General features: G+C 39.8%; 1 protein-coding gene across 2 annotated transcripts in view; it reads left to right on the top strand.

Moving 5' to 3' along the window:
• Positions 1-25091, top strand: part of LOC126191234 (CUE domain-containing protein 1) — a 272040-nt gene that overhangs the window by 152905 nt on the left and 94044 nt on the right. For both annotated transcript variants that reach the window (XM_049932051.1, XM_049932042.1), the window contains exon 6: positions 478-594. In XM_049932051.1, the coding sequence (XP_049788008.1) occupies positions 478-594 (117 nt within the window). The remainder of the gene's footprint in view (positions 1-477; positions 595-25091) is intronic.

Below are 25091 nucleotides of genomic sequence, written 5' to 3' on the forward strand. Positions count from 1 at the left end.
AACTGTTAGTTTATTATGATAAAGGTTGCTTCTAAAATTCGAAGAACCCTATTTCTGAGAGACATGATTATACATATGTGTCATATAATTAAAATGGTGGTAAAGTTGGAGATACTGGGTTTTATGTAAAATTGTTCTGATATTGCTGTAATGTATTCACATTCATTAGAGTATATGCATAATATGACAAGTTGTGTAGCCCAAATGTAAAATGTACAAAATATTAATGGAGAAGGTGGTAGAATATTTTTGAAGTATTATTCCTCACCATCATTGATGTTGCAATAGAGACCTTAATGTAAGCATAAGAATTAGAAATTTTCTTTGTGCATTCATTTACCAAAGCTGTGTAAAGATAGGACTCTATTCCCCCTGTAATCATTTGTGTATATTTTTCTCTAAGTCTTAATTAAAGATGATGATTGTGTTTTGGCTTGTGAATATCTATTTAATGTACATGCTTTGCTTTTGTTCCAGACCAAGCAGATGAGAGCCCTCCTGAAGAAACACTTGCACCATATCCCTTAAAGCCATTGTCTGCTGCGCATGATGAGGATGACATATTCAGAGAACGTCTGCGTAACATGGGAAAAAGTATGAAATGCAATTTATCACCAGATATTGTAATGTTTGAGAAAGCTTGTAGTCAATTCAGACAGGAAGAAAATCTTTGCAAAATATCTTCTTCAGTGTTATTATATATCTCATAGTGCAATTCTTCAGATGATTTGTGATTGCCAACAATATTTTGGGAGTGTATCAGCAGAGGAGGATTTAGCTATTACTCTCATCAGGAATTATGTTTCAGTTCTGTATTAGGGAATATTATGCTTTAAAGTAAGGAAAGGATGTATTTTGTCTCTGAATATCTTACTTAACTTGGACAAAAATCTCATGAGACTGCCAAAACTTTAGTTCTGGGAACCTCCCCCCATGAACCATGGACCTTGCAGTTGGTGGGGAGGCTTGCATGCCTCAACGATACAGATAGCCCTACCGTAGCTGCAACCACAACGGAGGAGTATCTGTGGAGAGGCCAGACAAACGTATGGTTCCTGAAGAGGGGCAGCAGCCTTTTCAGTAGTTGCAGGGGCAACAGTCTGGATGATTGACTGATCTGGCCTTGTAACACTAACCAAAACGGCCTTGCTGTTGAGGTACTGTGAACGGCTGAAAGCAAGGGGAAACTACATTCGTAATTTTCCCCGAGGGCATGCAGCTTTATTGTATGGTTAAATGATGATGGCGTCCTCTTGGGTAAAATATTCCGGTGGTAAAATAGTCCCCGATTTGGATCTCCGGGCGGGGACTACTCAAGAGGACGTCGTTATCAGGAGAAAGAAAACTGGCATTCTACGGATCGGAGCGTGGAATGTCAGATCCCTTAATCGGGCAGGTAGGTTAGAAAATTTAAAAAGGGGAATGGATAGGTTACAGTTAGATATAGTGGGAATTAGTGAAGTTCGGTGGCAGGAGCAACAAGACTTCTGGTCAGGTGAATACAGGGTTATAAATACAAAATCAAATAGGGGTAATGCAGGAGTAGGTGTAATAATGAATAAAAAAATAGGAGTGCAGGTAAGCTACTACAAACAGCATAGTGAATGTATTATAGTGGCCAAGATAGACACGAAGCCCATGCCTACTACAGTAGTACAAGTTTATATGCCAACTAGCTCTACAGATGACGAAGAAATTAAAGAAATGTGTGATGAGATAAAAGAAATTATTCTGGTAGTGAAGGGAGATGAAAATTTAATAGTCATGGGTGACTGGAATTCGACAGTAGGAAAAGGGAGAGTAGGAAACATAGTAGATGAATATGGATTGGGGCTAAGAAATGAAAGAGGAAGCTGTCTGGTAGAATTTTGCACAGAGCATAACTTAATCATAGCGAACACTTGGTTCAAGAATCATAAAAGAAGGTTGTATACATGGAAGAATCCTGGAGATACTAAAAGTTATCAGATAGATTATATAATGGTAAGACAGAGATTTAGGAACCAGGTTTTAAATTGTAGGACATTTCCAGGGGCAGATGTGGACTCTGACCACAATCTATTGGTTATGAACTGTAGATTAAAACTGAAGAAATTGCAAAAAGGTGGAAATTTAAGGAGATGGGACCTAGATAAACTGAAAGAACCAGAGGTTGTACAGAGTTTCAGGGACAGCATAAGGGAACAATTGACTGGAATGGGGGAAAAATACAGTAGAAGATGAATGGGTAGCTCTGAGGGATGAAGTAGTGAAGGCAGCAGAGATCAAGTAGGTAAAAAGACGAGGGCTAGTAGAAATCCTTGGGTAACAGAAGAAATATTGAATTTAATTGATGAAAGGAGAAAATATAAAAATGCAGTAAATGAAGCAGGCAAAAAGGAATACAAACGTCTCAAAAATGAGATTGACAGGAAGTACAAAATGGCTAAGCAGGCATGGCTAGAGGACAAATGTAAGGATGTAGAGGCTTATCTCACTAGGGGTAAGATAGATACAGCCTACAGGAAAATTAAAGAGACCTTTGGAGAAAAGAGAGCTACTTGTATGAATATCAAGAGCTCAGATGGAAACCCAGTTCTAAGCAAAGAGGGGAAAGCAGAAAGGTGGAAGGAGTATATAGAGGGTCTATACAAGGGTGATGTACTTGAGGACAATGTTATGGAAATGGAAGAGGATGTAGATGAAGATGAAATGGGAGATACGATACTGCGTGAAGAGTTTGACAGAGCACTGAAAGACCTGAGTCGAAACAAGGCCCCGGGAGTAGACAACATTCCATTAGAACTATTGACGGCCTTGGGAGAGCCAGTTCTGACAAAACTCTACCATCTGGTGAGCAAGATGTACGAGACAGGCGAAATACCCTCAGACTTCAAGAAGAATATAATAATTCCAATCCCAAAGAAAGCAGGTGTTGACAGATGTGAAAATTACCAAACTATCAGTTTAATAAGTCACAGCTGCAAAATACTAACGTGAATTATTTACAGACAAATGGAAAAACTGATAGAAGCCGACCTCGGGGAAGATCAGTTTGGATTCCGTAGAAATGCTGGAACACGTGAGGCAATACTGACCTTATGACTTATCTTAGAAGAAAGATTAAGGAAAGGCAAACCTACGTTTCTAGCATTTGTAGACTTAGAGAAAGCTTTTGACAATGTTGACTGGAATACTCTCTTTCAAATTCTAAAGGTGGCAGGGGTAAAATACAGGGAGCGAAAGGCTATTTACAATTTGTACAAAAACCAGACTGCAGTTATAAGAGTTGAGGGGCATGAAAGGGAAGCAGTGGTTGGCAAGGGAGTGAGACAGGGTTGTAGCCTTTCCCCGATGTTATTCAATCTGTATATTGAGCAAGCAATAAAGGAAACAAAAGAAAAATTTGGAGTAGGTATTAAAATCCAGGGAGAAGAAATAAAAACTTTGAGGTTCGCCGATGACATTGTAATTCTGTCAGAGACAGCAAAGGACTTGGAAGAGCAGTTGAACGGAATGGACAGTGTCTTGAAAGGAGGATATAAGATGATCATCAACAAAAGCAAAACGAGGATTATGGAATGTAGTCGAATTAAGTCGGGTGATGCTGAGGGAATTAGATTAGGAAATGAGACACTTAAAGTAGTAAAGGAGTTTTTCTATTTGGGTAGCAAAATAACTGGCAGTTATAAGTGTCAGGAAGTCATTTCTGAAAGTATTAGTATGGAGTGTAGCCTTGTATGGAAGTGAAACATGGACAATAAATAGTTTGGACAAGAAGAGAATAGAAGCTTTCGAAATGTGGTGCTACAGAAGAATGCTGAAGATTAGATGGGTAGATCACATAACTAATGAGGAAGTATTGAATAGGATTGGGGAGAAGAGAAGTTTGTGGCACAACTTGACCAGAAGAAGGGATCGGTTGGTAGGACATGTTCTGAGGCATCAAGGGATCACCAATTTAGTATTGGAGGGCAGCGTGGAGGGTAAAAATCGTAGAGGGAGACCAAGAGTTGAATACACTAAGCATATTCAGAAGGATGTAGGTTGCAGTAGGTACTGGGAGATGAAGGAGTTTGCACAGGATAGATTAGCATGGGGAGCTGCATCAAACCAGTCTCAGGACTGAAGACCACAAAAACAACAACAACAACAACAACAACAACCAATATCTTCTGATAGTTTTAAATTTTTCCCTTATATTTGTGAAATTGGAGGTTAGTATTATGTATAAGGGAATATTTTTCCTTTACAACTTTTATTTTATAGAAAAGCATGTGTTGGAAAGTCATGTTTCTATATGATATTTCAATCTGACTGCTCAGATCACAAGCATGATACAGTTTTAGAAATGTGGTAAATGGTTTTCATGTTCCAAAGATTTATGTGTTGTTTAAATATTTATTTTTGATGTTGAAAGTTCTAGCAGAATGTAAATAATTTAGGAGTAAAGTAACAACTCGCAGAATAGAAGATTGTCCAGTCAGTGAAGGAAAATTGAAAGGGGGGATCATGTGGTTGCAAGTTTTTATATGTTAGTAGGAGGAAATGCCATGAACAACATACAAAAAATCCCCACTGCTGGGCTGTGAAGTGTGGGGCCATGCAAAGATTACTTTATTATGTTTTTCTCAAATAGCTCAAAAACCACTACTGTGTACTGTTAATGATGTGAGTTAAGAACACACACTAAATATATGTATCAGCTCTTAGTGCAATATAACCATATTAAGATGTAAATTGTGTTATGGTGGTGTAACAGGGTGGAGCAGAGGGTGGGGGGGGGGGGGGGGGGGGTGCATGAAGTGTAAAGCGTAAGGGTAGTTAGGTCACCAGATATTGTGATCACGCACTTCTCTCCTTCATAGGTCTGCAAACTGAAGAGTGTGCAAGTACCTCACCAAAAGCAACAACAGGGTGTTTAACAAAGTTATACCGTCCTTCCGCTGTGTGCCTTATGAATAACAGGTGTGCATTACCCAGCCATGCTCAGGGGGTGTTTACTTTCCACAAAGTGCATTAACACTACATGTAACACAGATATGAACTACTGATAATACTAATTCAAGGAACACATATGAACTGAAAGTACGTAAATCTCTACACAGTGTTCAATATGGTTGGAGGGCAAACTGATTCTTAGTCATCCCGTATGGCAACTCACGTCTGGGGAAGGTAACTTCACTCACCACAAGTGCTGCTCACTTTTCAGTAAGTTATTGCACTTCTGTCACCATTAATTGCATTACTGGTAGCCTGCAGATATTTCTTCCATTCTGGAATTGCTGGCACTTGTAGAGTAGACTACATAGAGTGGATCCAGTTACAAGATGTCCACAGTATATCTTTGAAGATGGGTGTGAATACTTCTAGTGAAATGGAACTGATCACATTCAAGTCTAGAACAGTAATCTGCTGTAAAATATCATTTGTCTTATGTCAAAATGTCAGCAGTTCCAGAACATCTAGGCTATCTCCTTCTGCTGCAGAGAGAGATGATTTAAGCCTTAGGAGCCCTTTAGATGTTGGGAGAGCTGAAACTGGAATGATGATGCTCTTGATATGCCTCATGCTGCCAAAAGTTTTCTAGCCAGTGATAGTGGAGACAATGAAACTAACATTATCGAATACTTATTGACAGCTTGTTACACTCTGGCTAGGCTGTTCTTTGGAAGGTGATGCTACCAGCTATTGAACTTTTTTAGTAATGGACATCTAACAACTACAAATAAGTTCTCATGTTGTTGTTGTTGTTGTTGTTGTTGTTGTTGTGGACTTCAGTCCAGAGACTGGTTTGATGCAGCTCTCCATGCTACTCTATCCTGTGCAAGCTTCTTCATCTCCCAGTACCTACTGCAACCTACATCCTTCTGAATCTGTTTAGTGTATTTCTCTCTTGATCTCCCTCTATGATTTTTACCCTCCACGCTGCCCTCCAATACTAAATTCGTTATCCCTTGATGCCTCAGAACATGTCCTGCCAACCAATCCCTTCTTCTAGTCAAGTTGTGCCACAAATTTCTCTTCTCCCCAATTCTATTCAATACCAGCTCATTAGTTATGTGGTCTACCCATCTAATCTTCAGCATTTTTCTGTAGCACCACATTTCAAAAGCTTCTATTCTCTTCTTGTATAAACTATTTATCGGCCATGTTTCACTTCCATACATGGCTACACTCCACACAGATTCTTTCAGAAATGACTTCCTGACATTTAAATCTATACTCTCTTCTTCATAAATTCTTTCCTTGCCATTGCCAGTTTACATTTTATATCCTCTCTACTTCGACCATCATCAGTTATTTTGCTCCTCAAATAGCAAAACTCATTTACTACTTTAAGTGTCTCGTTTCCTAATCCAATTCCCTCAGCATCACCCAATTTAATTTGGCTACATTCCATTATCCTCGTTTTGCTTTTGTTGATGTTCATCTTATATCCTCCTTTCAAGACACTGTCCATTCCATTCAACTGCTCGTCCAGGTCCTCGGCTGTCTCTGACAGAATTACAGTGTCATCGGTGAACCTCAAAGTTTTTATTTCTTCTCCATGGATTTTAATTCCTATTATCATGTAATAAAATTAAAATAACTCCACTGTATAAACATGAGCTGAGTGAAGTTATTTTGTCAACTCACATAAGATAACCGGACAGAAAATGCTAGGTGGGTATAGTCTGTCTCCAGAATGAAAAGCAAGCAGCTCTTGTGGTGGGGGATGCTGCCTTTCCCAGAATAACACTGAAGCTGCTGTAAAGGATGATTATGAATCAGTTGCCTCTTTAACCATGTTGAACAGTGTGCAGAGATTTATGTAGATTGCATCCATTTGCGTTCCTTGCATTAGCATTATCAGTAACTCATATTTTTATTTCATGTGATTGTAATGCACTTTGTGGAAAATAAAAGTCTTTCTTGCAGAGCTATGAAGGAGGAAAGTGCATGGCAACAATCGAGCGACCTACATTTTCTCGCACTATTACACTCCGCCCTGCCCCCTCCACCCTGTGACACACGCGGAACACACTTTGTCCCTTAATACCATTGTACAACACTTAGACGTGGTAAACAAATAATATTTGTTCTTAAACCATTTCATTTAACAGTAAACAGTAATTTTGTACCATTAAAAAACTATTTTTAATAACTGAGATTTTTCCCGTCTCATGCAGTGTGGCAGCTATTATTTCCACCCCAAGAAATCTTCCCATATAGCCTGGTCGCCTGGGCTCAGCATATCAGCAGTGACAGGAGCTCCCTTCATAGCATGCTGAGGGTCTCACAAAGCCCATCACAGACAGTCACCAGCCCCCAGACCTAGCCTGCAGACAGATTTCCTGTGCCATATCCCCACACAACCTCAATCCTCCCACCACCCCCCAAGAACCAGCTATAAAGGAGCACTCTCTTTGTTTGACTAGAACAACTGAGCCACATCCTTCATCAGGGCTTTGATCATCTGCTCCTGCCCTGAAATGAGGGACATCCTACTTCAAGATCCTTCCCACCACTCCTAAAGTGGTGTTCCATTGCCCATTCCACCTCCACAATATCCAAGTCCATCCCTAAGCAGCTCCCAATCACAACCCCTCACCAAAGGGATCATATTCCTGTGGAAGATCCAGATGCTAGACCTGCTCTATCCACCCACCCAGCAATTTCTGCTCCAGTCCTGTCACACACTTACTGTATTTACTCGAATCTAAGCCGCACTCGAATCTAAGCCGCACCTGAAAAATGAGACTCGAAATCAAGGAAAAAAATTTTCCCGAATCTAAGCCGCACCTGAAGTTTGAGACTCGAAATTCAAGAGGTGAGAAAAGTTTTAGGCCACACCTCCAAATCAAAACAAAGTTGGTCCATTGTAATATGAGACACAATTTAGGTCGAATAAATGACGATTCAGCTACAGTAGTTTGGTTCAAGTCGTAAGCTTAGCAGTTAAGCTGCACCAGGTAGCCATTGCTATGCATCAGTCGCTCTGTCCGTATTTATACGGGTACCCTTCCTTTTTCACGTGCTTCGTCTGGTTTGAATTGATTGCTTATTTTTCTTTGATCTGATAAGTGCCGTTCTCTTTGTTATAGGTGTTTACATCACTCTAAGCTGAAAATGCATTACTGTACTGTCATGCATTGTTTGTCACATTCTGATAATGAGTGTTTACGACCTGTCACTGTTCGCGGCATGGATTGCTTTTGTGCACGCTACCGCCGCTTACAATTTAAAAAAAGAGAGAGAGGAATCGTCTCATTACCGAAACAATTGCAAGAGACTGGTATTTGTTGTTACTTACGCTGCTGCTTTCTTTGGTAATGATCAACAAGAACCAAATAATAGGCTGCGTATGATAGAAGATGTTCTGAACGAGAGTTTAGCAAAAATTTTTCTCCATTTGAAAATCTTTGCAGACGCTTCTTTAGTACATTATATTCTGCACAGAAATTAGTCATCTTAGATTTAAAAATCTAGTCAATTGCCGTGCTTCAATTCTGACTGTATCACTATTAGGCATAAGAATAATACGAATAAAAGCATTACATGATATGTATATTCTTCCGCGTTTGTTGTTGTCTCACTCTATATTTGTAGTTTATTAGGCAGACAGGATTTAAATGAGATAGCAGCAAATATGAAAGAATGCATGGCAAAATGTTTATATCTGTATTATTCTTATGGTGAAGAGAATACTGCATGTGATTCACAATTCATAAAAGTTCCTATTAGCAACCATCTCTTCTGACAGGTAGGAAAAAATTCAGAATGTAGAGTTGGCCATATTGACAAACATCCCAAACAGTCTTGCCAGTCGGATTTTCGTAGTACATAGAAATGCTTCTACATTCGAAGATGAACAGTATGGAATTTGTATTTACTTCATCAGATAATGTACGAAAATGCAGTGGTTCGAAACTCGTAGTGGAGAAAAAAGCTCGTCTTCCACCTTGTTTTTAATTTTTTTACTGATGCAGATGTTTTGGCGCCAGTATTTATCTTTGTGCCTGCAAAGCATGCCCGTGTAGCGCTACACATATTCGAAGGCAGAAGTTAGTTGTGGCGGCACCTACCAACATTTTTCAGAACTTCCACTTACTTTGCACTCGATTCTAAGCTGCAGGCGGTTTTTTGGATTACAGAAAATGGAAAAAGAGTGCGGCTTAGATTCGAGTAAATACGGTATGCTACTCCATCAGAAGCCAGGCCCCAGTGAAAGCAGCCGTGTCGTATACCAACTCTGCTGCAATCGGCATTGTCCATGTATTTATTTATAGCTGTGCTCCCACACTGATACCATGCTGCACCTGGCCTTATGCTTAATGTATATGAAACAATCTCCTGCACTGTGTGTCTTACAATGATATAGTTTTGTAGGTACATTCAGTGGCATATGTGGATATTGTTGGTGAACATTTTTCCTTTCATAATTTTGTAAGGGTTGTCAGTAAGAAAAAATTTCATAAATGTTTGAAATTATTTATAAAGGTCGTTGTAAATCACTGCTCCCATTCTCAAATAATACCCATCTTTTATACCCCGCCACCCTCCCTTCAATGGGTGAGTGTTTCTTACCTGCACAGTGACTGTCGTGTGGCAATAAGATATGTGTGTACCAAACAATAAGGTATGTGTGCACCAAGTTTGGTTGAAATTGGTGTACTGGTTTAGGAGGAGACGTGGAACTTACGTACATACATTTTTAATAATATGTGTGGATGACAGCAAACCAGCTGTCCACCAGTATGAATGGCCACCACCAAACTGTGGTCAAGAGCAAAATAGACCACCCTACGGCACAACATGCAGCTGAACATAACATGCTTGATTTCAGTGGATGCTTAACAACCAGGGCCACCTGGATCCTCCATTCCACCACCAGTTTTCTGGAACTGCACAGATGGGGATTACTCCTCATAATACATTTCCAACTCCCAAAATTGTCCTGGTCTCAACCTATGGTAACCTACTGTTTCCACCCCTTCTGTCCTACCATCTCCTCCCAATTCACATCCTCACCTTCATTGTGCACTGCCCTCTGCTAATTCACTTACCAGACTTTTCCACTTCTCTGCTCCTCTCGTTTTGACTCCCTCTCCTATCCCCTGCCCTTCTCCCATCTCCACAGCCTACTGACACTGCAACCGGCAGTGTTGTCCTGCCACCTCTAGCTGCTGCCTGCTCCACCCGGCAGTGCTGATACCTCTTCCCCCACCCCATATCCTGCTGTCCCTTCCCCTTCCCCTTCCACTTCCCCTTCCCCTTCCCCTTCCCCTTCCCCTTCCCCTTCCCCTTCCCCTTCCCCTTCCCCTTCCCCTTCCCCTTCCCCAGCCCACTCCGGATTCTTGCTCCCATTTAGTGTGTTTAGTTGCATTATGGCTGGAGCTGCTGGAAATAGTGGTCATATATGTGTGAGGTATGCATGCTTGTGTGTGTGTGTGTGTGTGTGTGTGTGTGTTTCTTTTCTGAAGAAGGCTGTGACCAACAGATTATGTAACTGTCTTTTTGTCCTGCCTGTCTGTGACTCAGAGTCACCTGTATTGTGAGTAGCAATTTACCCTTTTATAGTATTGCTGATAGTTCTAGAGAAAACATGAATAGAACTTTTTTTGTAGGAAATTCATGTAGTTTAATTTTGTACTGGAAGACATTTTTGGTAGAAACTCCCCTTTTTGAGTTATTCAAGAAAATCATAAAAAAATGACTTGCACAGCCCCCTACACCACATTCACACCCTAATGTTGGGGATTTTTAGTATATTATTTATGACAATCCATTCTACCAATGTAAAATTATTTGTGACTGTTTGATTTTTTTCTCCTGTTTGTCCTTTTTTGGTATTTGTTGACTGGGCTGTGAGATGTTGTTGAGTCATCGGCAGGCACATAAACAAGACCGAAAACTTAAACACACACACACATACATATACACACACACACACACACACACACACACACACACACACACACACACTCACACAAACACAAACACAAACACCTCTACAAGTACATTCTGCTTGCTGAATGCATGTTGCCAGGACTGCTGTTCTGCAAGTAGTCTGCAGGACTCTCTCCATTTATATATTCATCCATACTCTGTAAAAGAACTGCAATGTGCATACCAGAAGGCACTTTCCTCTGTACAAGTTACTAGGCACATTATGAGGCAGGTTGTAGTCTACTCTTATTCCATTTAAAATCTGTTCTTCAAACCACCTTGGGATATTTTATGTCCGTATTAAAGTGTCTGCCAGTTCAGTATCTTCAGCATCTCTGTGACACTCCCACAGATTGGACAAACCTGTGACAATTAGTGCCCTTCTCTGTATATGTTAATTATCCCCTTTCACTCCTAGTCAATATGGGTCCCACATACTAGAGCAGTACTCTAGGATGAGTCACGCAAGTGATTTGTAAGAAGTAGACAGCATTTCCCTAGTATTCTACCAACAAACCAATGTCTCCCACTTGCTTCATCTACAACTGGGTGTATTTGATAGTTCCGCTACAAAGTGCTGCACACAGGTATTTGTATCAATTGACTGAATCCAGCAGTGACTTGTTGATACTGTCTACAAGGTTTTGCTGTTCCATGAGGTGCACAGTTTTACATTTTTGAACATTTAAAGCCATTTATGAATCTTTGCATCACTTTGAAAACATATCATGACCTGACTGCATATTTGTGCAATTTTCCCAGACAGTACCTCAATATAAATAATTGTGTCATCTGTTAAACATTTAGGTTATTATTAATAATAGGCAACAAGGTCGTTAATGTACAACATGGAAAGCAAGGGTCCCAACACACTTTCCTGGAGTTCACCCAAAAGTACTTCATCTGTCGATGACTCCCCATCCAAGATAACATGCTGTGTGCTTCCTGTCAAAAATCCTCAATGCAGTCACAAATGTTGCTTGATATCCCATATGATCATACTTTACTAGCATAGATTTGGTACTGAGTCAAACGCTTTACAGAAATTGAGTTAGGCTATGGCTGTGTGGATGTCACATAGGAAGATGTGAGTTGGGTTCCACATGATCGATGTTTTCGGACTCCATGCTGATGCCAAGGATATTAGACGGTGGTTTTGTAGATCACTTCTACCCTTCTTGTAGATGGGTGTGACCAGTGCTTTCCCTCATCTACTGGTCATTTGTTTCCCCAAAAGCTGGTGAAGTTTTTGATATCTTCATGTGTGTCTGCCATTGTTTCAATGCCTGTTCTATTTGGTGAGCTGTTACAGCTGTTACCTTTGCACTTATATTATTTAAGTATTTGTTTGTTACTCGTGCTACAAAATTCTTAAGATTGAAGCATCATAGGCAAGTGCTATATTATGTTGAGCCCCAGCTTTCATAGCTTTGTTAGATTTTTATTCAAATGCTTGATTCCCCTGTTCCACATTGTATTGTACTCCTCATGCTATTTTATATTATTTTTGTCAATAAAAACATTGGTTGTAAAAAAAGGTGGCTCTAGAAGGCACCGTCAGAACTCAGAGAATTATCAGCCATGCAGAAGTGTGATGTGAAAGTAATCACCCCAGGTGGTCAATCCACTGAACATAAGTGTACAAGCAGACATTTGGATTCTGGGGAATCTGCAAGATCACGCAAACATGAATTGGCACGTCTTGGAACCTCAAACGAAAGCAAACTACTTAGCAAATGTTAATGCAAATTCAATTTTGAAACTGAGGGAACATAAGACTCTAATGGTTACATTAAATGAACATACAATCATCATTATGGCTGTGCAAGAGACCAGGTGCTTGGATGAGGACAGCTTTGAATCGGGAGGATTCAGGATACTTAAAGGGGAAGACAGGAGCACATTATGAAAAATGTTCCCCACCTTGGGACAGATTTCATAATTGACAGAAAAGTATTATGCTCCATTATAAGCTTTGAGCGTACCTCTGAAAAGCTATCCACACTCACGTTATGTCGACCAACAAAGTATATACCAAAATAAGTGTTCACACCCCTATAAACATTAAGAACAAAAAGAATAAGGAGAAGGTTGAATAATTCTGGGACAAACTAGATGGCACAATCCAAAAGATCCCTGAAAAACATAATGTCATCCTTTTAGGAGATTTTAATGTCCAAGTGGGGGGAGAGGCAAGGTTCAGGCATATAGTGGGGACATACCCAACACCTAACAGGATGAACCAAAATGGTATCAGGCTTGTTGAATTATGCCAGATGCACAGTTTGGTTCTAAAATCAACTACGGTAGCTTTAAGAAATTGCCAAGAAAGCAGAAGACATGGATTTCACCTAACCCCCTTCTGGGAGAATTCCAGTTAGATCATGTTGCGATAAAGCAGAAATTTCATAAGGAAATTCAAAATGTTAGGGTTATCAGAGGGGCCAACCTCAACTTTGACCACTACCTATCTAAAGTGAAACGGAAGATCATCCCCAAGAATAACTTTCATAGGAAAAACCTTGCACGAAGAAGATATGATCCAGAGAAAATAAAGGAGAAGGAGGAGGAATGGGGCAAGTAAACCAGCGACTAGAAGACCAAGACTGGAAGAAGATGGAGAAGAGTCTTGTAACCAAGGCAGAGCAGCTTGGTCCTGTTACCAGGATGAAGCAGCACAGGTGGTGGAACAATGAGTGTGATGGACTACTTGATCTGAGGAAGAAGGTATGGTACATCTGGCAAAACAAAATGGATGAGAGTGCCTGGCAGCACTTTGTTTAAACAAGAAAGATGGTGCTTAAGGAGATCAAGAAAATTAAGAAGGTGCAAGAAGACCAATTGCTCAGGAAGATAAATGATGACTTTGTGAAGAACAACATGAAGAACCACACCAAAAGATGGCGTTCAGTGGTGGATCAAAGTCATTCACCATCCCAGACTCAGAACACCCATCTGTAAGTGAGATCCAGGCAATACTAAATTATATGGAAAATTTCAAGGCACCAGGGGAAAATAAGATAACAGCCGAATTATGGAAGTGTACTAGCAAAAATGCAATTGTCTTACTCCAGAAACTTTTTAAGGAGATATGGAAGAAAGGAATCATTCCAGAGGAATGGAAAACGGCCCTGATACACCCTCTTCACAAAAAGGTCCTAAATCTGATCCTAACAACTATAGAGGGATTTTCCTGGTGGTTGTGACCTACAAGATATTGTCCAGAGCTTTACTAGAAAGAGCAGAATCCCAGGTGGATTGCCAAATTGGGGAGTATCAGGCAGGGTTTAGGAAAGGAAAATCATGCCCTGAACAGATCTTAAACCTGAGAAACATTTTAGCATCTCAGAAGCAGAGGGCGAAGCTGTATATAGTGGCTTTTGAAGACTTCCAAAAAGCTTACGATTCGATAGACAGAGAGTTGTTGTTCAGAATTTTGGAGGAGTTTAGCTTGGACAGGAAAACTCTAAACATCATCATGGAGATGCTCACAAATATGTCCTCTATAGTCAGATTCATGGGTGAACTATAGAAACCTTTTGAGACCCGAACAGGAGTCGGACAACGCGATGGTCTCTTACCCATGCTGTTTAACTGCGCACTCAAAAAAATTGTGAGGGAATGGAGTGCAAGAATGAGAGGGAGAATAAGATTTGGAACAAAAAACAAAGTGTTTGGCGTTTTCTGATGACATGGCACTTCTCGCGGAAACGTGGGAGGAAGCTAAAGAACAAATTGTTGAGTTACAAGAGTGGGCAGGGAAATAAGTCTTAAGATTTCTTATGAAAAAAATGAAGATTATGATGAATATACTAGATACTCCTAAGAGAATTAAAGTAGGAGCTCAAAAAGTAGAGGTGGTTAGGAGTTTCAGGTACCTAGGGGAATGGATTGAATGGAACATCCTTGAAGGGAAAGCAATGGAAGCAAGAAAGACCAAAATTAAACTAGCTTTCCAGAAAATCAGAAACACATAAAATAAGAAATCCCTCTCTTGGAACACCAAAGTAAGGCATTATAACACAGTAATTATCGGTAAGCTGGAAGCACTGTATGCAGCAGAGACACTAGTTGTGGGGAGGAAAGGGCAAATGGAGAAATTGGAAATCAAGAAGAGGAAAATTTTGAGGAAGATAATGGGTCCCAAATTTCAAAATAACAAACAAGTTTTCTATAGAAATGAAGCCCTCTATACAAAGTCAGAGATACTCTCAGAAACCATGTGGAAAAGAAGATACTCTGAATGAATCCTGACAGACTAACTAAACAAATCTTTGTTGACTATACAAAAAAAAGGACTAAACCCAATTGGTTTAAGGAAGTTGAAAAAGATTTGAGAGAACTCCAGATTAATGAAGTCATGTTAAAGAATGGTACAGCCAAGATCGTGACAAAAGACAAAATTAAGAGGTTCCAAGTTAAGATCAACACCAGGAAACTGATTCAGATATCAGAGGAGGAAAGAAAGAAGAGATCAGACAGAATGAAGAACTATTGGGAGAAAAAGAGAGCACAAGCATGTAAGTGATTGATCTGATGTATCCTAAAGATGGGTGATTTGAACTGAACAAAAAAAAAAAAAAAAAAAAAAAAAAAAAAAAAAAAAAAAAAAAAAAAAAAAAAAAGGAAAAAAAAGTTCTTCGCGTATACATTCTTGTAACCCCATGTTTATCATTAACATGGTCTGTCACCCATCTGTGCCCATGCATGAGAGATGTAGGCCTACTCCAAGATCCAGTTTGGTTAAAAGTGTTTTATACCCAGTGTACTTTCCATATCTTAAACATCTCCGCACATTTATCAGCTGATTTCCCAGTATTTTCAATTCATCCTTGTTAGGAACACAAATGTAATTACTATATTTTTTGTTGGAAGTCAAGAGGGATTATTAAGTTTTGAAATGAATAGAGCATTTATTTATTTATTTGTTTATTTATATATTTTACACCCACATTGGAGCACTTTATTCAATCCATATATATTTAAGTCTTAATACTAGTTGTAGATTTGGCTTTCCTCTTCTGCTCCCAAAACTTCTTCGTCCTTTCCAACCTGGCTACCCTTTCTTCATCAGTTATGGTGTGTTTTTTGCCTGTAAATGTCTGTAGTTCAAAATCTCGTGACACTGTGTTCCAGGATCTTGTCTTCTCTGCCTTCAGTTTGTTGCATTGTCAAGCCTAACTCATCTAAATCTTCTTGAACTTCTTTAAACCAGTTGTTTTTGGTCTTACTTTTCCAAAAGTAGGTGAACAGTTGTTTCAGTAGCCTGGTTTCTGGTAGTTGGGAAATGTGGCAGAAAAAAGCAACCCTCCTTTTCCGCATTGTGTCAATTATTGATTTAGTTTCTTGGTATACAATTTTGTTAGGTAGTAGTCACCACTGTCCCTGTACTTGGTATTTTTGTTTATAATTGTTCTAAGGATTCTCCTGTCTGCCTTCTGTAGTTTGTCTGTGGTTGATTTGGTGTTCATCTTGAACGGTGTTTCACTAGCATAAGGTGTTTCAGGTTTAATGGCAGAGTGGTAGTGTTTGAGTTTTGCATTTATTGTGAGAGATTTCTTCTTGTATGTTGGCCGGGTGATGCATTGTGATGTTTCAGTTTAGTTGTTCTGCTTTCTATTGATATTTCCTTGTTTGAATTCCAACTTATAACCTCCCCAAGATATTTGAATGTATTTAAAATTTTAATTTGTTTGTTATCATTCAGTGTAATGGTTGGTGTTTCAGCCTTGAAGGATGGCATCACTTCTGTCTTTTCAAACGAGATCTATAGTCCGACTTTTGCTGCTATTTTTTTGAGTTCTTCAATTTCGTGTTTAGCCTCTTCCACAATATTTGTGAGCAGCGTTAGATCTTCACCAAGGCCAAGCTATTGAGTTTGATATTTCTGCCAATCTTGATGTTTGGTTGACATTTCTTATTCCATTCTTGCATGACTTTCTTCAGTGCGCAGTTAAATAGTGGTAGTGAGAGACCATCCTCCTGTTGAAGTCCTGTCTGGATTTCAAATGATTCCAATAGTTCCTCTCTGAATCTAACTTTTGATTTAGTATTCTTAATGGTGAGTCCAATAAGATTAATGAGTTTCAGGTGCAATCCAAATTCCACGTGGATTTTAAGTAATGACTTATGATGAATACTGTCATATGCTTCCTTGAAGTCAACAAAAGTGGTGACCAACTTCTTGTTTCTCAATCTTTGATGTTTCATGACCCACTTAAGGCTGATAATTTGATCTGGACAGCTTCTTCCAGGACAAAATCCTCCTTGATATTCTCCACGTTCTTAGTCAGTTGTTCCTGAATTCTTGTAAAGATAGTTCTAGACACGATCTTATGTGTGACATCAAGCAGCGAAATCCTCCGATAGTTGTTTGGATCCGATCTATCACCCTTTTTGTGTATTGGGTGGATTGTAGCTGTACTCCACTCTTCTGACATTTTTTCAGAATTCCACATGTCTGCTATGTGCTTATGGAGATTCTAAAATGTTTGTTTATTTGTGTTCTTCCACAGCTCTGCGACCTTTTATTTGTGTTCTTCCACAACTCTGCAATCTGTAGATTTTCACCTGTTGCTTTGTAGTTCTTGAGCCACCTAGTTGCTTCGATCACTTCACTGAGATCTGGTGGTGTAATCTTCTCTGGATGTGTTTTGTTTCTTGGATGTGGTTTGAAAATAGGTATTCTTTTGGTTCCTCGGTATTTAGTAATTCTTTGAAGTTATCAGCTAGAATGTTGGCATTGTCTTGATTATTGTGCGCTATTTTCCCATTTTCATTCTTCATTATTAGTGTGGGTGGAGTATACTTCTGGCAATGGTTAGCTCTTCTCGAGATTTTTCAGTTTTCTTTCACTGGTCATTCAGCCATGTTTTGTGCCTTTTCTGTATTGCTTTATCACATTCTTCATTCTGTCAGGCATGATTCTTTCTTCTTCTGACAGGAGCAATCTCTTCAGCAGTGTTTTTCATTAACACCACTACCACATACTTGTGGGTTATTCCGTGCCAAGTGATCTAGAGGTTCCTGCATGACCATCACGGATTTTGCTGATATATTGTGTGAACATTCGTACATGTTCCCAATGAAAATTTTGCTTTTGCCAATACAATACTTCTAGAGATAGTCATTTGTTTGAACCTATAGTGCAACTGTTGGGAATGCTACACATGCGCTCATATTTGGCTCGTATTCAGATAAAATTTAACATCTTATGTTATGTCCGACAATTGTTTAGTACTTTGTGGGGAACGTAATATCAGAAGTATGAAGACTAGGAAGTGAAGTCGAGTCTAAACAACTCAAAAAATAATAATTAAAAAAAAGGGATGTCTTTTTGTCACGACTCATTGTGACATATTTCAGCTTGAATCAAACTGGTTATTAACTTCAGAATTTAACTGTGCATTGTCAAGGCCCTGGAAATCATGGTAGTAAAATTGTTGCACAACAGTTGCAATACACATTGTACACTCCTGGAAATTGAAATAAGAACACTGTCAATTCATTGTCCCAGGAAGGGGAAACTTTATTGACACATTCCTGGGGTCAGATACATCACATGATCACACTGACAGAACCACAGGCACATAGACACAGGCAACAGAGCATGCACAATGTTGGCACTAGTACAGTGTATATCCACCTTTCGCAGCAATGCAGGCTGCTATTCTCCCATGGAGACGATCGTAGAGATGCTGGATGTAGTCCTGTGGAACGGCTTGCCATGCCATTTCCACCTGGCGCCTCAGTTGGATCAGCGTTCGTGCTGGACGTGCAGACCGCGTGAGACGACGCTTCATCCAGTCCCAAACATGCTCAATGGGGGACAGGTCCGGAGATCTTGCTGGCCAGGGTAGTTGACTTACACCTTCTAGAGCACGTTGGGTGGCACGGGATACATGCGGACGTGCATTGTCCTGTTGGAACAGCAAGTTCCCTTGCCGGTCTAGGAATGGTAGAACGATGGGTTCGATGATGGTTTGGATGTACCATTCACTATTCAGTGTCCCCTCGACGATCACCAGTGGTGTACGGCCAGTGTAGGAGATCGCTCCCCACACCATGATGCCGGGTGTTGGCCCTGTGTGCCTCGGTCGTATGCAGTCCTGATTGTGGCGCTCACCTGCACGGCGCCAAACACGCATACGACCATCATTGGCACCAAGGCAGAAGCGACTCTCATCGCTGAAGACGACACGTCTCCATTCGTCCCTCCATTCACGCCTGTCGCGACACCACTGGAGGCGGGCTGCACGATGTTGGGGCGTGAGCGGAAGACGGCCTAACGGTGTGCGGGACCGTAGCCCAGCTTCATGGAGACGGTTGCGAATGGTCCTCGCCGATACCCCAGGAGCAACAGTGTCCCTAATTTGCTGGGAAGTGGCGGTGCGGTCCCCTACGGCACTGCGTGGATCCTACGGTCTTGGCGTGCATCCGTGCATCGCTGCAGTCCGGTCCCAGGTCGACGGGCACGTGCACCTTCCGCCGACCACTGGCGACAACATCGATGTACTGTGGAGACCTCACGCCCCACGTGTTGAGCAATTCGGCGGTACGTCCACCCGGCCTCCCGCATGCCCACTATATGCCCTCACTCAAAGTCCGTCAACTGCACATACGGTTCACGTCCACGCTGTCGTGGCATGCTACCAGTGTTAAAGACTGCGATGGAGCTCCGTATGCCACGGCAAACTGGCTGACACTGACGGCGGCGGTGCACAAATGCTGCGCAGCTAGCGCCATTCGACGGCCAACACCGCGGTTCCTGGTGTGTCCACTGTGCCGTGCGTGTGATCATTGCTTGTACAGCCCTCTCGCAGTGTCCGGAGCAAGTATGGTGGGTCTGACACACCGGTGTCAATGTGTTCTTTTTTCCATTTCCAGGAGTGTATAAAGTGCCTTCAAGTTTTACACCATTGTCACATTGCGTATGTTTTGTGAAAGTTCAATGTTATTGCTATGCTAGTTTAATTCCTGTTTAAAGTATAGCATTTTTTGCAGCAAATAGTTTTCTTTTGATATTACTTTCCCCAGAGAGTACTAAACAAGTGTAGAACGTAATAAAAGAAGCCAGATTTAATTTGAGTATCAGCACTCCACCTTGTTATGGTTTCTTTGCATGTTCATCTATGTGATTACTCCACTATTCACAATAAAGTGCCTGGCAGAGGGTTCAATGAACCACCTTCAAGCTGTCTCTCTACCGTTCCACTCTCGAACAGCACGCATGAAAAACAAGCACTTAAATTTTTCTGTGCGAGCCCTGATTTCTCTTATTTTATCGTGATGATCATTTCTCATTATGTAGGTGGGTGCCTACAGAATATTTTTGCAATCAGAGGAGAAAACTGGTGATTGAAATTTCATGAGAAGATCCCGCCGAAATGAAAAATGCCTTTGTTTTAATTATTGCCACTCCAATTCACGTATCATGTCTGTGGCACTATATCTCCTACTTTGCAATAATACAAAATGAGCTGTCCTTCTTTGTACGTTTTCGATGTCATCTGTCAGTCCCATGTGATGCAGATCCCATACCACACAGCAATACTCCAGAACAGGGTGGACAGGTGTGGTTTATACAGTCTCTTTAGTAGATTTGTGCACCTTCTAAGTGTTCTGCCAGTGAATCGCAGTCTTTGGTTGGCTCTACTCACAACATTATCTATGTGATTGTTCCCATTTATGGTAATTGTAATTGTAATTCCTAAGTATTTAGTTGAATTTACAGCCTTCAGATTTGTGTGACTTATCGCGTACTCGAAATTTAGCGGATTTCTTTTAGTACTCATGTGAATAACTTCACACTTTTCTTTATTCACTTTCTTATCTAAAACATTTTGCAATTTGTTTTGATCATCTGATGACTTTACAAGACTGTAAATGACAGCATTATCTGCAAACAATCTGTGATAGCTACTGGGATTATCTCCTATGTCATTAATATAGATCAGGGACAATAGAGGGCCTATAACTTCCTTCAGGAGGGCCTTATATGCCAAGATTTCAAATCCAAATCTAGTTTTGTGGTGGTTTAGAACATGATCTTCCTAATGAAAATGTTTCAAAGGAGTTTGCAGGGTGCCCAGTTTCTAGTTTATCCTTCAGTTACTTCCAGAGATAAAAAGAACTTATGTTAACTTTCTTTCTTCCCGTTCTTCCTATTTTTTCTTCAAGTTATCCATAGGGAAATTGCTCGAGAGAGAGTGCAAAAAGTAGTACAAAATGACGTAGTTTTCTTTCTTTCAAGAAAATATTGTCAGTGATATTATGTCTCATATTTGCTGAAAACACAGGGTTGCACATTCGATAGTTGGGCTAGGAGTCAAACAAATGACTGTATCTCTGGAAGTATTATATTGGTGGAAATAAAACTTTAGCAGTGTCGGTAGGGAACGTATATGTGTTCACACAAAATTTCAGCAGAATGCGCCATAGTCATGCGAGAAATTTTTCTGAAATTATACCACTTGGCATGGAGTGCCCTTATTGCTTTATTCAGGATTGTAGTATTATTTTATTTATGATATTTCACTGATATATCACTCTTAAAAAATACTGAACCAGTATCATAAGAAAATTCTTGTACTTGCGGTAGTTAACAAACACAGCTATCAAACTGAAAGAACTTTTCATGCCTGTAACATGTTCACAAGTGGCTTATAATGGTGTATGAATATGATACTGAACAGTCCTCTGTGGAATGCAAAACTGTAAGGCGTAATTGTAAGTACTCATAATATAATTCAGGTAGAGTGAGCAGTCAACATGTTCATAAAGTAGTATAAAAATTTTGCTGAGGTTGTGAACAGTGCCCTCCTTCAGAGCTAACTAATAGAAAGCACACAAACACAGGTGTACAAACATGTGAATGGCTACACTGTCCAACCCATGGAGCTTATTTGGTTGGGTGGTGTCAGTTATTTATTTTATTTATTTAAATATTTTTGCCCAGAGCCAGCATAGTACTGACTTTTGCAAAATTTTAGAAATAATATTAGGACAATAATTACATTTACAAAATGTGTTGCATCCTACAGTTGTTGCGTCTTATATTTATTTTATACATTTATTACTTTATGGCTGATACACTACTGGTTTGCATCAGAAGCCAAGTCTTGGAATTCATTGAATGAGTGTAAATATTTCTTAATAACAAAAGATTTTAATTTTGTGTTAAAATCAATCCTCTTATATGTTCTTAAATAGTTTGGGTATTTGTTAAGCAAAATGAAACCACTGCTGAATGGGCTTCTGTCTGTTGTTTTTAATTTTGTTGTTTCCTGAAAGTCGTATTTTGTTTAAATGATATTAGATGATTGTAGAGATATTTTGTTCTGGTGTTGTGCTCCTGTACATCGTTGTATATGACAACTTCAGTCAGTTGACTCATATAAAATATAAGTAATTTAAATGTGTATAAAGAACATGTTGTTAATTATTTATGCCATGCAGACACCTCACAACATGACTCTCTGTTGTCTGTTCTGTGTACAAGTTTTACTGCTCATTTATGCAATAACAATATTCTTTGTAATTGGACGTCAGCTGCACAACCCCCGAATGCAACCCATAGTTCAGAAATGGAAAAATCATTTCATAGTGAACTATAATTAATGTTTGATTAGGAACTATCTTTGTGTGCTGTCTAGGGAGATATAAATTGGTAATTGTTTTTTTAATGTGATTTGCCCATGGCAGGCCTTCATCAACATATGAACTTAGAAATTTACAGCTGCCAAGAGGAGGAAGGAAGTAGGGAGGAAAAGGAAAGGGTTAGGAGAAGGGTGGCTGAGACTGGGGACTGGGAGACAGGCAACAAGGCAAGCTCACCCTGGTGCAAGTGGGAGGAGGAGGAGGAGGAGGCGGTGATCAATGAAATGGAAGAGTGATACAGATTGGGAGAGGAACATGAAGCAGAGGAAAGTAAGTGTAAATTGTAAATTGACAAGGCACAAAGTTTGACCCATGGGAACTGAGACAAGGATAGGGACAAATTTGAAACTGAGGCGAGTTGAATTGTGGGATCAGAAATGTGTTGTAATGACAATTCCAATCATTGGAATAAAGAGAAGCTGATGTTGGGGGGGGGGGGGGGGATGTTCTTGAATGACGCAGGATCTGAAGTGGCCATTGAAGCTGAGTGGGTTGTTGTCAGTAGCATGTAATGCCACTGAGTTCAAATCTGCTCTTGTCCATGGGTTAGTGGTGTCCATCATTTGGATGGACATCTGGTTGTAGAGTATGCCCACGTGAAAGGCAATGCAGAAGTTTTAGCCTGTCTGGTATATAAAACCCCTGTTTTCACAAGTTTCCCTCCCTCTGTTAAGGTAGCACATACCTGTTACAGGAATGGAATAGGGTAATTATGGGTAGAGGCATGGGACAATAGTGGTCATGTCAACTGGTGTTTGAAAAGTTGTATGTTCGATCTGGGTGATACTAAATGGTGAGCAGAGAGAGACTGGGTTTTGCGACTGTCCCTGAAAGTGAAAACTAAACAGTAGAAAATCTAGGATGGAGTGTAAGAATATTATGAAAGGACAGTCTTTTTGTTGTGGCTATCTGTGACTCAGCATGTCACTATGTGATGTGTAGCAACTATCCTTTCATAAAATGAAAACTAATTATTATAACACTTCTGCTACACCAAGAATATTTTTTTGTGTACATATGGGGTCTACTGAAAAACTAGTCCCCTTTGTTTATTGCAAAAAGGCCTTCAAGAACTATCTGGTAGTTTGAGTAAAGAGTTTCAGCAGGCTTGTTGTAGAGACCAGTGCATCTTATAAAAAAACATTCCAGCTGTAATCTAAAGAGCTTGAAATTCTGCCATTGAAGTTCTGTTGCATAAATCCCTTAATTATAGTAAAGGTGTTGTAACTAGTAAGGGTCTTACAGACGTTGTGAGTAAGAGGCTGACGAAAAAGTGGTAATGGAAGTGAGGAGTTTATTAATATTTATAAAAACTAACCTAGAAATAAGAATTATGTAAGATTCATAATTTAAAACCTGAGAAACGAGCAGGTAGGTATGCCAACCAAAGAGGTCTTTTAAGGACACTTCGGTACTATGTTGTGGTCCTCTCTGAGCCATTAAAACTGTGTGTTCAATCAGGTCATGAAGCTATGGAATTAAGAGTTTCTGGAAATGATGATCAGCAAGGTTCAGTTGGTGAAACTAAGTGTTGAGTTGTGATTTGTGTGCTTATTATCTCTCTGGCTTGAAATGTATGAAATAACTTAATACATATCATTGTCTTTTCATATGTACCTTTTTCTTATTTGGAAGGAACAACCTTTTTTTTCCTATGTGTTATACCTTTTCTGCACATCAGATTTTATCAGCATGTTTTATATTCTGTTAAGAGCACACCTGTAAATTGAAATGGGATAATGGCTGCTGTTTTAGGTGCAAATGAGAAAAATATAATTAAAATTTAAAATGATAGTGTGAAAAGGGGCAGGAGGTGAAAACTGTGCATTTTGCATCCGTATTCTCTTATTACATCATTTGAATATCTTATCACTTCTAACTGCACTTGCCTCATTATTTTACTATGGGTGCCGAAGACAACAGTATTGAGTACACAAAATACTTTCATCAGTCACTTTTTATTCCTTATTTCATTAAAGTGATGCCCACTCGCTTTCCGAGCACATTTTTGCAACTTTATTGTTAAGCTTTGTTCCAAGAGTGTCTAGTTACTTTGCTGAGTCACTGTGCCTTTTTTATTTATGTTCATAGTCCTTGACATCAACTGTTAAACATTAAACAGGGCAATTAAATGAAGTCATTCTTTGAGTACTTTAATACAAAAGCCTAAAGTTATAAAAAACAGGACAAGGAGGAAATTGCCACTAAATTATCATTCAAATTGGTGTTGCAAAAGCAACACCAATTGGAAAAAAATTGCATTAGAATTGAGCTGTTTTGTTCTGCTCCAAATAAAATAACTCTGTGTCTTCATATGAAAAACTGAACAAGGCTTTCTTCCTGCGGTTCACTCAAGAAAGACAGAAAGGAATCCCCATTTCTGGTCCTTTGGTAAAAGAAAAGATGCTTCAACTGAACAAGCATATGCAGGGTGTATATGACCTGGAACAACCGGGAGATCCAGGAAAAACCCAGAAACTTTTTCATCTGGGAGAAAACCGGGATAAACCTGGGAATTTGTG

Source organism: Schistocerca cancellata, chromosome 1 (genome assembly GCF_023864275.1).
Source record: "Schistocerca cancellata isolate TAMUIC-IGC-003103 chromosome 1, iqSchCanc2.1, whole genome shotgun sequence".
Classification (NCBI taxonomy): domain Eukaryota; kingdom Metazoa; phylum Arthropoda; class Insecta; order Orthoptera; family Acrididae; genus Schistocerca; species Schistocerca cancellata.